General features: G+C 53.5%; 1 protein-coding gene across 1 annotated transcript in view; it reads right to left on the bottom strand.

Moving 5' to 3' along the window:
• Positions 1–10,499, bottom strand: part of FAM19A3 (family with sequence similarity 19 member A3, C-C motif chemokine like) — an 18,345-nt gene extending 7,846 nt beyond the window's left edge. The window contains exons 1-3 of the mRNA XM_021715339.1: positions 10,385–10,499; positions 9,288–9,437; positions 8,445–8,569 (exon numbers count right to left, since the gene is read on the bottom strand). Coding sequence (XP_021571014.1) covers positions 8,445–8,569; positions 9,288–9,437; positions 10,385–10,499 — 390 coding nt within the window. The remainder of the gene's footprint in view (positions 1–8,444; positions 8,570–9,287; positions 9,438–10,384) is intronic.
• Between the last annotated feature and the right edge of the window lie 2,685 nt (positions 10,500–13,184).

Genomic DNA, 13,184 nt, shown 5'->3' with positions numbered 1-13,184 from the left:
GCAACTGGCGAGACCTCATCTTTACAATAAATCAAAAAATGAGCCGGGTGTGGTAGCGTGCGCCTGTAGTTCCAGCTACTTGGAAAGCTGAGGCGGAAGGATCACCTGAGCCCAGCAGGTCGAGGATGCGGTGGTCGGGAGCGTGCCACTTGCCCTCCGGCCTGGGTGACAGAGTGAGACTTCAACTCAAAAAAAACCAAAACAACTAACCAAGCATGGTGGCATGTGCCTGTAATCCCAGCAACTCAGCTACCTGAGGTGGAAGGATCTCTTGAGCCCAGGAGGTCAAGGCTGCAAAGAACCGTGATCATGCCACTGCACTCCAGCTTGAGCACATCGGTGAGACGCTGACTCACAAAAAAAAAAAAAAGAAAGTGAGAGTAGTTGGGAATAGTGATACCAACTTTTCTTTTTCTGACCTTTAGGGTCTCTGTCCAAATATTGAGATGGGAAGAGTCCCAGTGAGTACATTCGCCTGTATGAAGAGCTTGGGTAGGTGCATAACCCACGATAGACATTCACTAAAGAAGCAATGAGTATTGCCAGTCACTCAGTCTGTAGGTCAGTCCAGTCTTTGAAAATGGTTGGAATCCTCTTCCTCTGAGCCAGACTGGAGGAAAGTTTGTACCCCCAATTACTGTTTGAAAGGCAGCTGCCTGGCCCACCTTGTGCCCAGTCAGCAGGTCTATTGCAAATACGTTTACAGCTAGATGGGTCCAGTCAATGCTGTGCCCATGACCCACATACAGTGACAAATCACAAGCCCAAGGAAACCAGGAACTAGCTTAACAGCTCACACTGGGGGAAGAGAGAAGGGAGTTCTCTCCTGTTCTGGGCTTCCATCTCAGCCACAGCAGGTGGGGGTGTGCTGGGCTGTGTGCAGTCAGCATGCCCTCGTCTGGCACCTGTCTCCGTTAGTTAGTTTCTGTGCTGAACTGACATTTATTTATCTATTTATTTATTTAGTCAGGGTCTCACTCTGTTGCCCAGGCTGGAATGCCGTGGCACAATCACGGTTCACTGCAGTCTCAGTCAACCTCCTGGGTTCAGGTGATTCTTCCACCTCAGCCTCCCAAGTAGCTGTGACTACAGGCATGTGCCACCATGCCAGGCTACATGTTTGATTTTATTTTTGTAGTGCTGAGTTCTCACTAAATTGCCTAGGGTAGTCTCAAACATCCTGAACTCAAGCAATCCTCCCACCTCAGCCGCCCAAAGTGCTGGGATTACAGGCCTGAGCCACTGCACCCAGTCTGAACTGGTTTTTATGTATTTTGAATATCATCTTTGCGTGTGGGCATGGAGATATTCAAATCCACAGACACACAGAAACACCAGCAGCATACTTGCATGCACAATTTCATCTTTAGACATGGGTAAATGTGTAGTTATTTTCCTTAAGTTTAAAAGTAGAAGTTATTTGAGCTTGGAAAACATGAACTGTTCTTGGGTATGACAACCTATCAGGAAAGCGGCCATCTGCTCTAAATTTTTCTCTTGGCCTTTATGTTTTCATCCCTTTGTTAGGTATCACAGTGAACACTAGAAGAGATCAAAGGAGACAGAGGCATACCTAAAATATAGATAGATATATATACACATAGATACACATATATATCCAAATGCAGAAATACTATGCAGAGTTATCAATTTCCAGATGACAAAAGTGATTTGAGAAAGGTTCAATTAAAACACTATGGCATCTGTTGGCAAAATTTTTCTATAAAGGGTCAGATAAATATTTTAGGTCTGGTCGGGCTCGGTGGCTCAACCTGCAATCCCAACACTTTGGGAGACCAAGGCAAGTGGATTACCTGAGACTGCAGGTTCGAGACTAGCCCAGACAACTTGGCGACACCTCATCTCTACGATAAATTTTTAAAAATTACCTGGGCATGGTAGTGCGTGCCTGTAGTTACAGCTACTTGGAAGTCTGAGGTGGATGGATCACCAGAGCCCAGCAGGTCAACACTGGGATGGATTGCCAGAGCCCAGCAGGTCAGCAGTGGGGTGGTCGTGAGCATGCCACTGCACGCCAGCCTGGGCAACAGAGTGAGACTCCGACTCAAAAAAAAAAACATTTTTAGGTCTTGTGAGCCATATGGTCTCTTCACAATGACTCGACTCTGCTATTGTAGCACAAAAGTAGCCATAGACAATAAAAAACAAAAGAGCATGGTTATGTTTCAATAAAACTTCATTTACGACCAGGCATGGTGTCTCTCGCCTGTAATCCCAGCACTTGGGAGGCCGGGGCAGGAGAATTGCTTGAGCCCAGGAGTTCGGAACAGCCTAGGCAACATAATGAGACCTTGTCTCTACACAAAAAAAAATCAGAAAAATAAGCCGGGTGTGGTGGCACTTGCTGGTAGTCCCCACTACTCGGGAGACTGAGGTGGAAGGATCACCTGAGTCCAGGAGGTCAAGGCTGCGGTGAGCTATTATCATGCCACTGCACTCCAGCCTGGACGACAGAATGATACCCTGACTCCAGAAGAATAACCCAAAATTAAAAACTTTATTTACAAAAAAAGGTGCAGGCCAGATTTGGCCCATGGGCTTTAGTTTACAGACCCTGCAGGAGGGTCTGAAGAATGCGGAAGCCATTAAGGCTGGCTTCACAGATCTCACCGAGGTTAACAGGGGCTCCATTCTGTCTCCTCCAGAAAAGAGGAAAATCAGTTGTTTTGGATGTGGCATAGGTTCTGTTCTAATTGTCTTGTGCTGTGCTTTGATGTCTGGATGTTCTTCTGGATGAGTGACCGCTGTCCCTCCCTCTGTTGTTACTTCCTCCTTTCTGTGTACACATCCCCAAGTGCTTTCCATTCTTCTTCATCCTGTCCCCTTGCACTCACAGGGTTGTGTGGTTTTAGAATGAGACTCTTTCACATCCGTCCTTGCCGAAATCCTGGCTGCTTTTCCGGTTCCTCGTCTGTACTGGGGTAAGGTGTGATGAGAACACTTGTCTGGATCATGGGACAGGATGCGCCACCAGCTTACTATATTCCTTCAGGCAAATCACCTAGCCTGTCAGAGCCTCCCCCTTCTCATCTGTCAAATGAGGGAGTCGGTTAACTGGCCTCTAAAATCCCTTCTAGCAGTAAGTTTGTGATTTTAGAAAGCCGCAACCTCAATCGAGGCAACTGTCTGAGGCCATTAATTAGGATGTCACTCACAGACCTTAATGAAACTGCCAGGAGGCCAAAAGCAATTGCCACATGATCTCCTGTAGTTGGTAACCTTCACAGCTGAGGACAGTGGGGGTGCTAATTTCAGAGACCCTGAGATCCCACCCCACTAAGGGGAGAAGGGAAAGTCAAATCACTCCAGGAACCCAATGCTCCAAGGAAATCAATTTACATTTAGCCACCAAATGCACACGAATATTTACTCAGTTGGAAACACAATCCCAGGGTGCTGCTGTGAAGACGTGGGTCACTTTCCCTTCTCTATCTCACCTTCCTAGGTAGAGTTCTTCCAGCCATAGATAAGATACCCTTTAAAGTCCACCAATTAGGCCGGGTGTGGTGGTTCACACCTGTAATCTCAGCACTTTGGGAGACCAAGACAAAAAGATTGCTTGAGATCAGCAGTTCAAGACCAGCCTGGGCAACATAGCAAGACTGTCTTTTTATTTTTATTTTTATTTTTTGAGTTGGAATCTCACTCTGTCTCCCAGGCTGGAGTGCAATGGCACGCCCATGGCCACTGCAACCTTGACCTGCTGGGCTCAGGTGATCCTTCTGCCCCGGCCTTCCAAGAAGTTGGAACTACAGGCATGCATCACCACGCCCGGCTAATTTTTTGATTTATTGTAGAGATGAGATCTCACCAAGTTGCCCAGGCTGGTCTCCAACTCGTGAGCTCAGGCAATCTTCTCACCTCGGCCTCCCAAAGTGCTGGGATTACAGACATGAGCCACTCCCCCGGCCAAGACTTTGTCTTTATTTTTTAAAAAATAAATCAATAAAAATAGAATAAGAACAAAAACAAAATAGCCAGGCGTGGTGGCACGCGTCTGTGGTTCCAGCTGCTTGGAAGGCTGAGGTGGAAGGATCACTTGAGACCAGCAGGCCGAGGCTGCGACAACCATGAGCGTGCTGCTGCACTCCAGTCTGATTGACAGACTGAGACTCTGACTCAAAAAAGAAAAGAAAGATTTTTAAAAGTCCACCAAATAAATACATGGATAGGTCAGGAGGAAATGGAGGCTTTGAGAGTTTATGAAATGAATTAGCAAATTCCAGCATGGGTCAAAGGAAAGAGGACTTCTCTATAGGCAGGGAGAGGGAAGGTCAGAGAACCTGGACGTTGGCTAGGTCAGGAGCTGGTGTGGCTGGCAGCAGGGGGGGGAGTTTGCTTATCAGCCCTACACCCAAGCTCATTCCCCAGCCATAGCCGAGGGGCTTGTTGAGGGGGCAGCCAAGCAGGGGGCTGGAGCCCTGTCCCTCCATCCTGGACACACAGTCTGGGGGCAGGGAGGGAGCAGAGAGAAGAAAGCTCCTGTCCTGGCCTCCAAGAGAACAGGCTCTTACTGTCTGACTCTTCTAAAGCTGTCTCGTTTGTAGCCTAAATAATTCACTCACCAATCTCTCAAGGAGTATTAGGAGACGAACAAAACCTGACCCAGCCCTCACGCTCGGGTTCCTACTGCATGGAAGGAGGGTGGGAGCCTGGAGTCAGTCCCGTGCTGCGGAGATGTGGCCTGCCTTCCACGGTTCCCTGGGGCTGGCAAGCTTGTGAAAAACAAAAAACAAAACAACACAAAAAACCGAGGGTCTGTTCTTTTTTACAGCCCTTGAGCTAAGAATGGTTTTTACATTTTTTAAAGGTTTTTAAAACAAAACGAACATCAACAAAAATGGAGACGATGCAACAGAGATTGTATGCAGTCTGCAAAGCCTGAAATATTCAGTATCTGGCCATATCCAGAAAAAGTTTGCCAATCCCTTAAAGTTTGCCATCCCCCAGCCTTGAAGGAGGCAGTGATAACCTTTGACCAACTCCTTGGCCACCCTACCCCAGGAGCCCACTATCTGCAGAGATTCCGAGTTGTTAGGGTTCTGATATTTACAGGCTAGTGAGAAGCCGGCATCATTGTTCACTCCATGATCAAAAACAAAACAAAACAAAACCAAGAAAAGAAACCAGAGTCGGGTAAGAAAGAGGAGCTAGCCAACAGTCTTGGTTCCACTGCACGGGGAGGGAGAGAGGAACAGACTCAGCCCCAACCGGCATGTGATGCGTCTCCCGGAGGATCAAAGTCCAGCATCGTCCTGGATGGACCTTACCGACACCCTTTTCCCTAAGGTCCTGGAGACCCCGATCCCAGCCATCACACATGCTGCAATTCTCTAACTCATGAGATATCTAAGTAGCCCCTGCTTCTGAGTCCCTGAAACCTGTGTGCCACTCCAAGCCATCTAGAGTGCCAGCCTGACTGTGGCTCAAACCTGCCACCCCTTCTGTCCAGCAGGTGTCTTTAAAGGGAGAGGACTCTCACCAGCCCTACATCCTACCCAATGTCTCTGCTGGAGTCAGGGCCTCTGAGAGTTACAGCCTAAGGACCCCAGAAGAGATGGGTCACAGTGGCAGTGTTGATGCCAGCTCAGAATTCCCCAGCTGTAGCTGGGCTGTAGCTGGGCTATCACAGGGCCTGTTTGAAATGTTGGGAACAGGGCAGAGTGGAGACCAAACGGCCCCACATCCTGGTGTGTGGATCTTCCTGATTATTTCAGAGAGGAGAATAGAGACCTGGGTAAAATTCCCTGCTATAGAATCTCCCAAGAAAAATGTTATTGCTGTCCAGCCAGTACTTTGCTGGCTCCAGTAACTTCACATAAAGTTAACATGGAAGACCTAGGTTGGAACCCAACAATCAGGCTAGCGAGGGCCAGCAGTCTTAGAGGTTTGGGAGCCCGGGCTGTTAGATTCCTTGGGCAAGTCACCTCACCTCTTTGGGACTCAGTTGCCTCCTCTGTTAAAATAAGCAAACAAACAAAACCCTGAGGTGCTTGGATGGGGGTGATTTTAAGGGCCTGTCCATTGTCTACCCAATGACAGCCCAACCCAGGCCATGCCAGGGCAGAGGCTTTGCTGGGAAATTGGCTTTATTTTTGCTTTCTGTTCCCAAGTCAATCCAATCCCATCCAATGAGACGTCACTGGTCTGGTGGAAGGGGAGAGTGTTCTTCTTTATTTTTTTTGAGTTGGAGACTCACTCTGTCACCCAGACTGGAGTGCAGTGGCACGCTCCAGGCCACCGCAGCCTCGACCTACCAGGCTCCGGCGATCCTTCCGTCTCAGCCTTCCAAGTAGCCGGAACTACAGGCGCATGCTACTACGCCTGGCTAGTTTTTGATTTATTGCAGAGATGAAGTCTTGCCAAGTTGCCCGGGTGGGTCTCGAACCCGCGGGCTCAGGCAGTCCACTCGCCTCGGTTTCCCAAAGTGCTGAGATTGCAGGCTGAGCCACCGAGCCCAGCCAAGAGTGTTCTTCAACATGTTAGCAGCTTGCTGGGGATTGGAAGAGGCGGGTGGTGCCTGGGGAATGTGACCTCTTGCCTGTGTGCCCTGTGGCTGTGGGTGGATGTAGAGCTATGGGAAGCGTCTTCCCCAAACCCCTGCCGCGCCCACAGCACATGGCCCAAAAGCCACAGTCTGGCCCCACACACTTTCATCTAAATTATCCAAATTGTCTGTCACCAACTCCCCAACTCGACTGGGCATTCCTCGAGGGCAGGAATTGCGTCTTGACCTTCGGTGTCCCCAGAAGAGGCCCTTGACATGTGGCTGAATCCATCCTATCTGCTGAGCAGCTTAATTGAAATGCCCTTGGAGAAACCGATGCTGCACTTGGCACGGGGCATGTGTCCAGGTAAGTGAATCCCCGTATTTCTCTGGCCGATGACCGGATACCATTCTTCAGTCTGTGACTCAGTCAAGCCTGTCCTATCCAGATCGTGACCCCAAAGGCTATCGTGTGACCTGGAGAATAAGCGACAGGGGAAGGTCAGAGAAGGGGATGCCTATCGCATTCCAGCATGCCAGAGCTGCCCAGGACACACAGGTCACTCAGGGGTCACTGCTGCCGGTTCCCAAGCCCTAAAGCGTCCAGGCTGGGACAGCGTGGCCTGGTGGCCCATGCAAACATAACTCAGACAACAGAGTAGCTACCCAAATTGCAAGCAGAGATTATTGCCTTACAGGCTACAAACCCAAACCTATCACATGGTGACAAACGTCGCAAGCGTCGTGTTGGGCGTTACTCTCTTTTGGTCTTAAATGCATTCGGAGTGGCTGTCTCCTTCCCCTGTCTACAGATAGAACACACTACCTTACATCCAGCCAAACCTTTTCCTTGCTCAGGATCCTTTTGCCCTGTGCTCTGTGAAAATGAAATCCTGAAGGCTGCCTTCCTCCTCTATTTTTTTTTTATGTGTTTGTTTGTTTGCTGTGGGTGGTGGCAGGGAAAGAAGGAAGGGAGAGCTCTGACTGGCCCTGCAGTGTCACTCTCTGCACAAATGGTGATGACAGAGTGATGCAACTGATGAACATTGACACACATGGAATTGCTAATGAGTTGGAAAAATTTTCATGACCCCTCATTCTGTGGAGCAGGTAGCAAACCATGAAAATACGAATCCTCTTGGGCGCTGTCACAGCAGACAGTGGTTTGACTAGAGACAGGTAGGTATGAACTCTAGGAAGCTGGTAACAGAGGGAGTGGGGTGGGCATGTGGGGATGGTTCATGGCAGAGGTGCCTAGAATTCAGATACAAGTAGAGATTTCTCCCTCAGTCGAGATTAATTTCCTCAACTCTCCACTTTATTTTTATAGACCTGACAGTTTCTGGAGGCCAATTCACTCCAGGGAAAGAGGAAGAAACCAAGGTATACAGAACATCAAGAATTTGCCCAGAAGGGTCAGGCATGGTGGCTCACACCTGTAATCTCAGCACTTTGGGAGGCCAAGGCAGGAGGATCACTTGAGGCCAGGAGTTTGAGACCAGCCCGGGCAGCAGAGCTAGACCTTATCTCTACGAAAAAAACAAAAATTAAAAAATTAGTTGGGTGTGGTGGCACACACCTGTGGTCCCGGCTACTGGGGAGACTGAGGCAGAAGGATCGCCTGAACCCAGGAGGCTGAGACCCATTGTGAGTCATGATCGTGCCACTGGACTCCAGCCTGGCCAATAGAGTGAGACCCTGACACAGAAAAAAAGAAAGAAAGAAAAAAGAACCTGCTAGAAGAACACACGGGATTTCAAAATCCAGAGCCCTAAACTCCAGTCCCAGTCAGGACATGCCCAAGAGGACCGTCTGTGTTGCATTCTCAGAGTTCACGATTGCATCTTGAGACCCCGACATCCTAGACTCCCCGGACCCCATTCTACCCCAGGGGGAAGGAGAAGAGGAGGTGGGAGGACGCGTCCACCCAGGATACCTTGGTGGTTTTGACTCTGTGTCCCCTGCTGCAGCTCCATCCCGAGAGGTCGGGGAGCACCTTGCATTCCTCCCCCGGCAGGCAGGGCTCCATCTGACACCACCATCTCTGCAGCACAATGGAGGCTGTGGGAGGAGGAAGCCGGAGCACGGCCCTGAGCTCTCTGCCATCACAGCGGGCCCCTGGGGACGAGGCGCCTGCTTCCACACCCCCCTGGCTCCGAGCCCTGCGTGTCCCTTGTCATCTCTGGGCTGCCCAGAGAGGCGGCACTCAGGCCGAGGCCCGGGGCCAGAACCCTACCAACTTGACTCCCACTGACCCCTGCATCTCCCCAAAGACAGCCAGGGGTGAAGGCCAGAGAAGGGGTCTCTTCAGGCAAATCCACGTGCTCGCTTGGTGTGTGGGTGCGGTGTGCGAGCTGACTGGAGGGGCGTGTGTTTACGGGGCGCCGCACACGCCCGAGTATGGACGGGGAGGGGGGAAAGTGGAGGGTGAGGGTGTCCCCGGGAGCGGGCCGTGAGGGTGGGGCTGAGAAGGAGGACACATGGGAGGGGCCAGGGAGAAGAAGGAGCAGTGGGGAGGAAGCCTGGGTCTAGAGGAGTGGGCGTGAGGCCAGAGGAGGCCACTCGTGGGTGCGTCCGCCAGGCGGGGCACGCGAGGGTAGGGGCACGAGCCTGACACGGCGATCCTCCCCTGGGGCACAGGGATGGCTGCGTCCGCCCTCCTCCCCCTGCGGGCACCCCATCACTTGAGACTCTGGTCATGCCAGCCCTGAGACGGGCATGAAATTGCATCCCCAGCAGGCAGCGAGGCCCGGACGGTCCTCAGGGCCCCCTCACTCACCGTCCACGCAGGAGGGCTTGGCCCGCGTGGTGCCCGCCACCTGGCCGGAAAAGCAGGAGCACTTGACGGTCTGGGAGCGCTCCTCGATGCGGTTCCGGTTGCAGCAGCGGTGGGCCGCGATCACCTCGCAGGTGCCCTGCCGCGCCAGCACTGAGGGGCCAGCCGCACCAGGTCAGGCGCCTGGCCCGGGCTCCCAGCCCCGTGTGCCTCCCGCCCCCCCGGGGGTCCTCCAGCCCCTCGTCCCTGCGTGGGGAGCAGGGCCACGGGAGAGAATTCCAGTGGCAGGGGAGGGGGAAGCGGATGAACTCTCCCTCCTGCTTCACAGTGCTCTTGTCCACCCTTCCTCCCCAGTGAGGCCACACTCATCACCCTTGGGCCGAGCCGGCCCTTGAGCCAAAGAAAGATGGGATCCAAGCCGGGCTCGGTGGCTCAGCCTGTCATCCCCGCGCCTTGGGAGGCTGAGGCGAGCGGACTGCCTGAGCCCGTGGGTTCGAGACCCGCCTGGGCAGCGAGACCTCATCTCTACAATAAATCAAAAATCAGCCGGGCGTGGTAGCGCACGCCTGTAATTCCGGCTACTCGGAAGGCTGGGGCGGAAGGCTCGCCGGAGCCCAGCAGGCGAGGCTGCGGTGGCCGGGAGCAGCCACTGCACTCCAGTCTGGGCGACCGAGTGAGACTTCAACTCAAAAAAAAAAAGAAAGATAGAGTTCTGCACCAGCTTCCTCAGGGTGAGGGCGAGGGCCCCAGGGCTTACAGAGCGTGGGGAGGATTATCCGCTTACAGAGGCTTTAGCCATCCCAGAAGGAAAACCACAGAATTAGGCCAGGAGGCTACACTTAAGCCCCCACTGAGGGCCTCCCTCCCTGCAGGACACCTTCCAGCCGGAAGGGAAGGTAAGCACTGGGTCTGCCCAGGCCTCCTCTGGGCCGGAACAGCAGAGGGAGACAGAGCTTCCTGGGTAAAGGGCAGAGGAGAGGAACCCTAGAATCTCTGGATTTTACAGAAATCTGCTGGCTGTGGAAGGAGGTGAAGGGGTGTCCAGCTCTCCGGGTGTCCTGGGGAACCCCCTCCCCAGGCCCCGCCACCCGCCCTCAAACCTGGGGCAGTCGGAGGCAGCAGGGTAGCCGAGGCCAGGCGGGTCCACAGCCAGGCGAGGCACAGCGCCAGCAGCCAGCCCCTGGTGCTCCAATTCTGCAAGACCCTCTGGCTCATCCTGCGGAGGGAAAGAAGCACACGCCCTGCTCAGCTCCAGGCCGGAGGTCCCCGCCCCCGCCCGAGTGACTTCTGGGGGTCACGCATTCTGGAAGGCACAAGGATGGGTAGGACGCACGCCTGGCCCCCAGGCAGCTTTCAGCCTGGCAGAGTCACGCAGGCGAGGGCTGAGTGCTACAGAGGGAAAAGGGAGCAGGCAGGGAGGGCCTTGAAGAGGAGCCTGAGAGACGGCTGGGTGCGGTGGCTCACGCCTGTCATCTCAGAGCTTTGAGAGGCTGAGGCCAGGTGTGGTGACTCACGCCTGTCATCTCAGAGCTTTGGGAGGCTGAGGCCGGGCGCAGTGGCTCACACTTGTCATCTCAGTGCTTTGGGAGGCAGAGGCTTGAGCTCAGGCGTTCAAAACCAGCCTATGCAACACGACTGTCCTACACAGTAGGATTATTATCTATTTTACAGATGAGCAAACCAAAGCTCAAAAACCCTGGACACAACCTAACAACCATCCATGAAGCTCAAAAAACCTGGACACAACCCAACAACCATAAATGCACTGTAGAGAATTAATCTGTACAAGTGCAGTCCCACCCAGACAGCTGGACAAAAAAAAAAAAACCAGGAAATGCTTTATGTACTGAGGTAGGCAGTGATCTCAAATGGTGACCTGTCATTAGGGGAAGAAAGGCAAAGTGTAGAATAGCGTGCACAAAATGTGTGTAAGAGAAAGACTGCCCATGTTGCCCCAATATGCTCTGGAATGTAAAAACAAAATACTCTTGCTTTCCCCCAAGAAGGGAAACATTGGCTGGGAGATGGAGGATGCAGAGACTTATTTTCCTCCTAGTTTATTTTCCACCTTTTGAACTTCCAACCACGAGAATGTACTAGCAATTCAAGTGGAACAAAATATGAATTTAAAGAGGAAGAGGTCGAGCGTGGTGGCTCACGCCTGTCATCCCAACACTTTGGAAGGCTGAGGCGGGAGGATTGCTTGCGCAGGAGTTCAAGACCAGCTTGGGGAACATACCGAGACTTTGTCTTCATAACAAATCAAAAAAATTAGCTGAGCGTGGTGGTGCACACCTGTAGTTCCAACTACTCAGGCGGCTGAGGCAAAAGGATCACCTGAGCCCAGGAGGTGGAAGCTGCAGTGAGCTGTGACCCTGCCATTGCACTCCAGCCTGGGCCACAGGAGTGAGACCCCAACTAAAAAAAAGTAGACGAAACCAAGGCTAACAGAAATGACTTGCCCGAGGCCTGGCGGTCTGCAGGTGGAAGAGCCTGGAGCCCGAAACCCTGGCTGTGTCCAGGGCTCTGCTTTGTTTTTGTTCTCCTCCCCTTTCCTTGTCCCCCCTTATCCTCCACGGCTCGGGCCTCTCGAATCTCTCCCAGAGGTTAGGCCAGAAACGGAGGGAACCCCGGGGAGGCAGAGGCACACGGTAGCTGGTAGCTGCCCAGCCATAGAAGGAGACAGAGCAGCCACAGGAGATAGCAGGCTGCAAACTGGGGGTAGGCCCGGACCACTGCCCCCGCTGCCCTGCTAGCCTCTTGGGGCACCATGGGGCTCCCACAAGAGCCAGACAGTTCTGGGAAAACCGGAGGCCAAACCAACCGTCAGGACCAGCTGCTCCCATCTCCCCACTTCCACCTCCAACTGTCTCCTCCCCCACTTTTTGGGATCTTCCCGGTTCTGTCTGTTCATCTACTGGCCTCAGCCTCACTCCACCTGGACAAGCGGGAAAGATTCTTGGGGGAAAGAGGGAGCCCATGGTCCTGAGGGAGTGAAGGGGGATCCAGGAGAGGGCAAGGAGCTGGGCTGGACATGGAAGGAGAGCCCAGTGACGAAGCTGTTCCCCGGTACCCGGGCAGGGACAGTCTCTCCCTCTGCCCTAGGATTCTGGAGGGACACTCGCAGACTCTGGGAGCCTGGGAAGGGTGGCCAGAGGGTGTTCCTCTGTTGCCGGAGTGAAGCAGGGGTGACAGTAGAGAGGAGCCTGCGAATCAGTGCTGACATCTCTCCAGTACTGGGAGGGAGCTGAGCAGAACCTGGCAGATTCCTGCCGGAAGCGGCACCTGGAAAGACTCCCTGGGCCCAGCCCTCTGTCCCTCCTCCTCCTCCTCCGTGCATGGCACCGGCTTCCTGGACTAGCCAGGGGCTGGCCCAGCTCCGCTACCGGCCTTTCCCACTCCAGAAGGCTAGCGTGGGGGTCTTCAGTCACCAGGTCTCCCAGTCTCAGAGGCCACAGCACCCAACGGCTCTCCGTTTTTCCCGAAGGCCCTTTCATCCCTCCCCTGGCTCTCTGAAGGGAGGCAGGACTGAAACACGTAGCTCGGGGCGCCCAGGAAGGACAGAGCCCTGAGGCCTGGCTCCCCGGAGTGAGTGAGCCCAGTAGGGGCTGTGGGGGAGACGGAGGCGGTGGTGCCAATGCCCGGGGATGGGGTGCATCACTGGCGAAGGACTTCCCGCCCTTCGAGACACGCGCTTTTTTGGAGTGGGAGGCTCACGCTGTCGCCCAGGCTGGAGTGCAGTGGCCGCTGGGCTCCGGCGATCCTTCCGCCTCAGCCTTCCAAGTGGCCGGAACCCCAGGCGCGCGCTACCACGCCCCACTAATTTCTTGATTTTTATTGTAGAGACCAGCTCTGGCCAAGTTGCCCAGGCGGGTCTCGAACCCGCGGGCTCAGGCAATC

Source organism: Carlito syrichta, unplaced genomic scaffold, assembly GCF_000164805.1.
Source record: "Carlito syrichta isolate Samal-C Ts95f unplaced genomic scaffold, Tarsius_syrichta-2.0.1 Scaffold307015, whole genome shotgun sequence".
In the NCBI taxonomy this organism is placed as follows: domain Eukaryota; kingdom Metazoa; phylum Chordata; class Mammalia; order Primates; family Tarsiidae; genus Carlito; species Carlito syrichta.
Note: the sequence above shows the minus strand (reverse complement) of the source record. Positions and strands in the feature narration are given on the sequence as shown.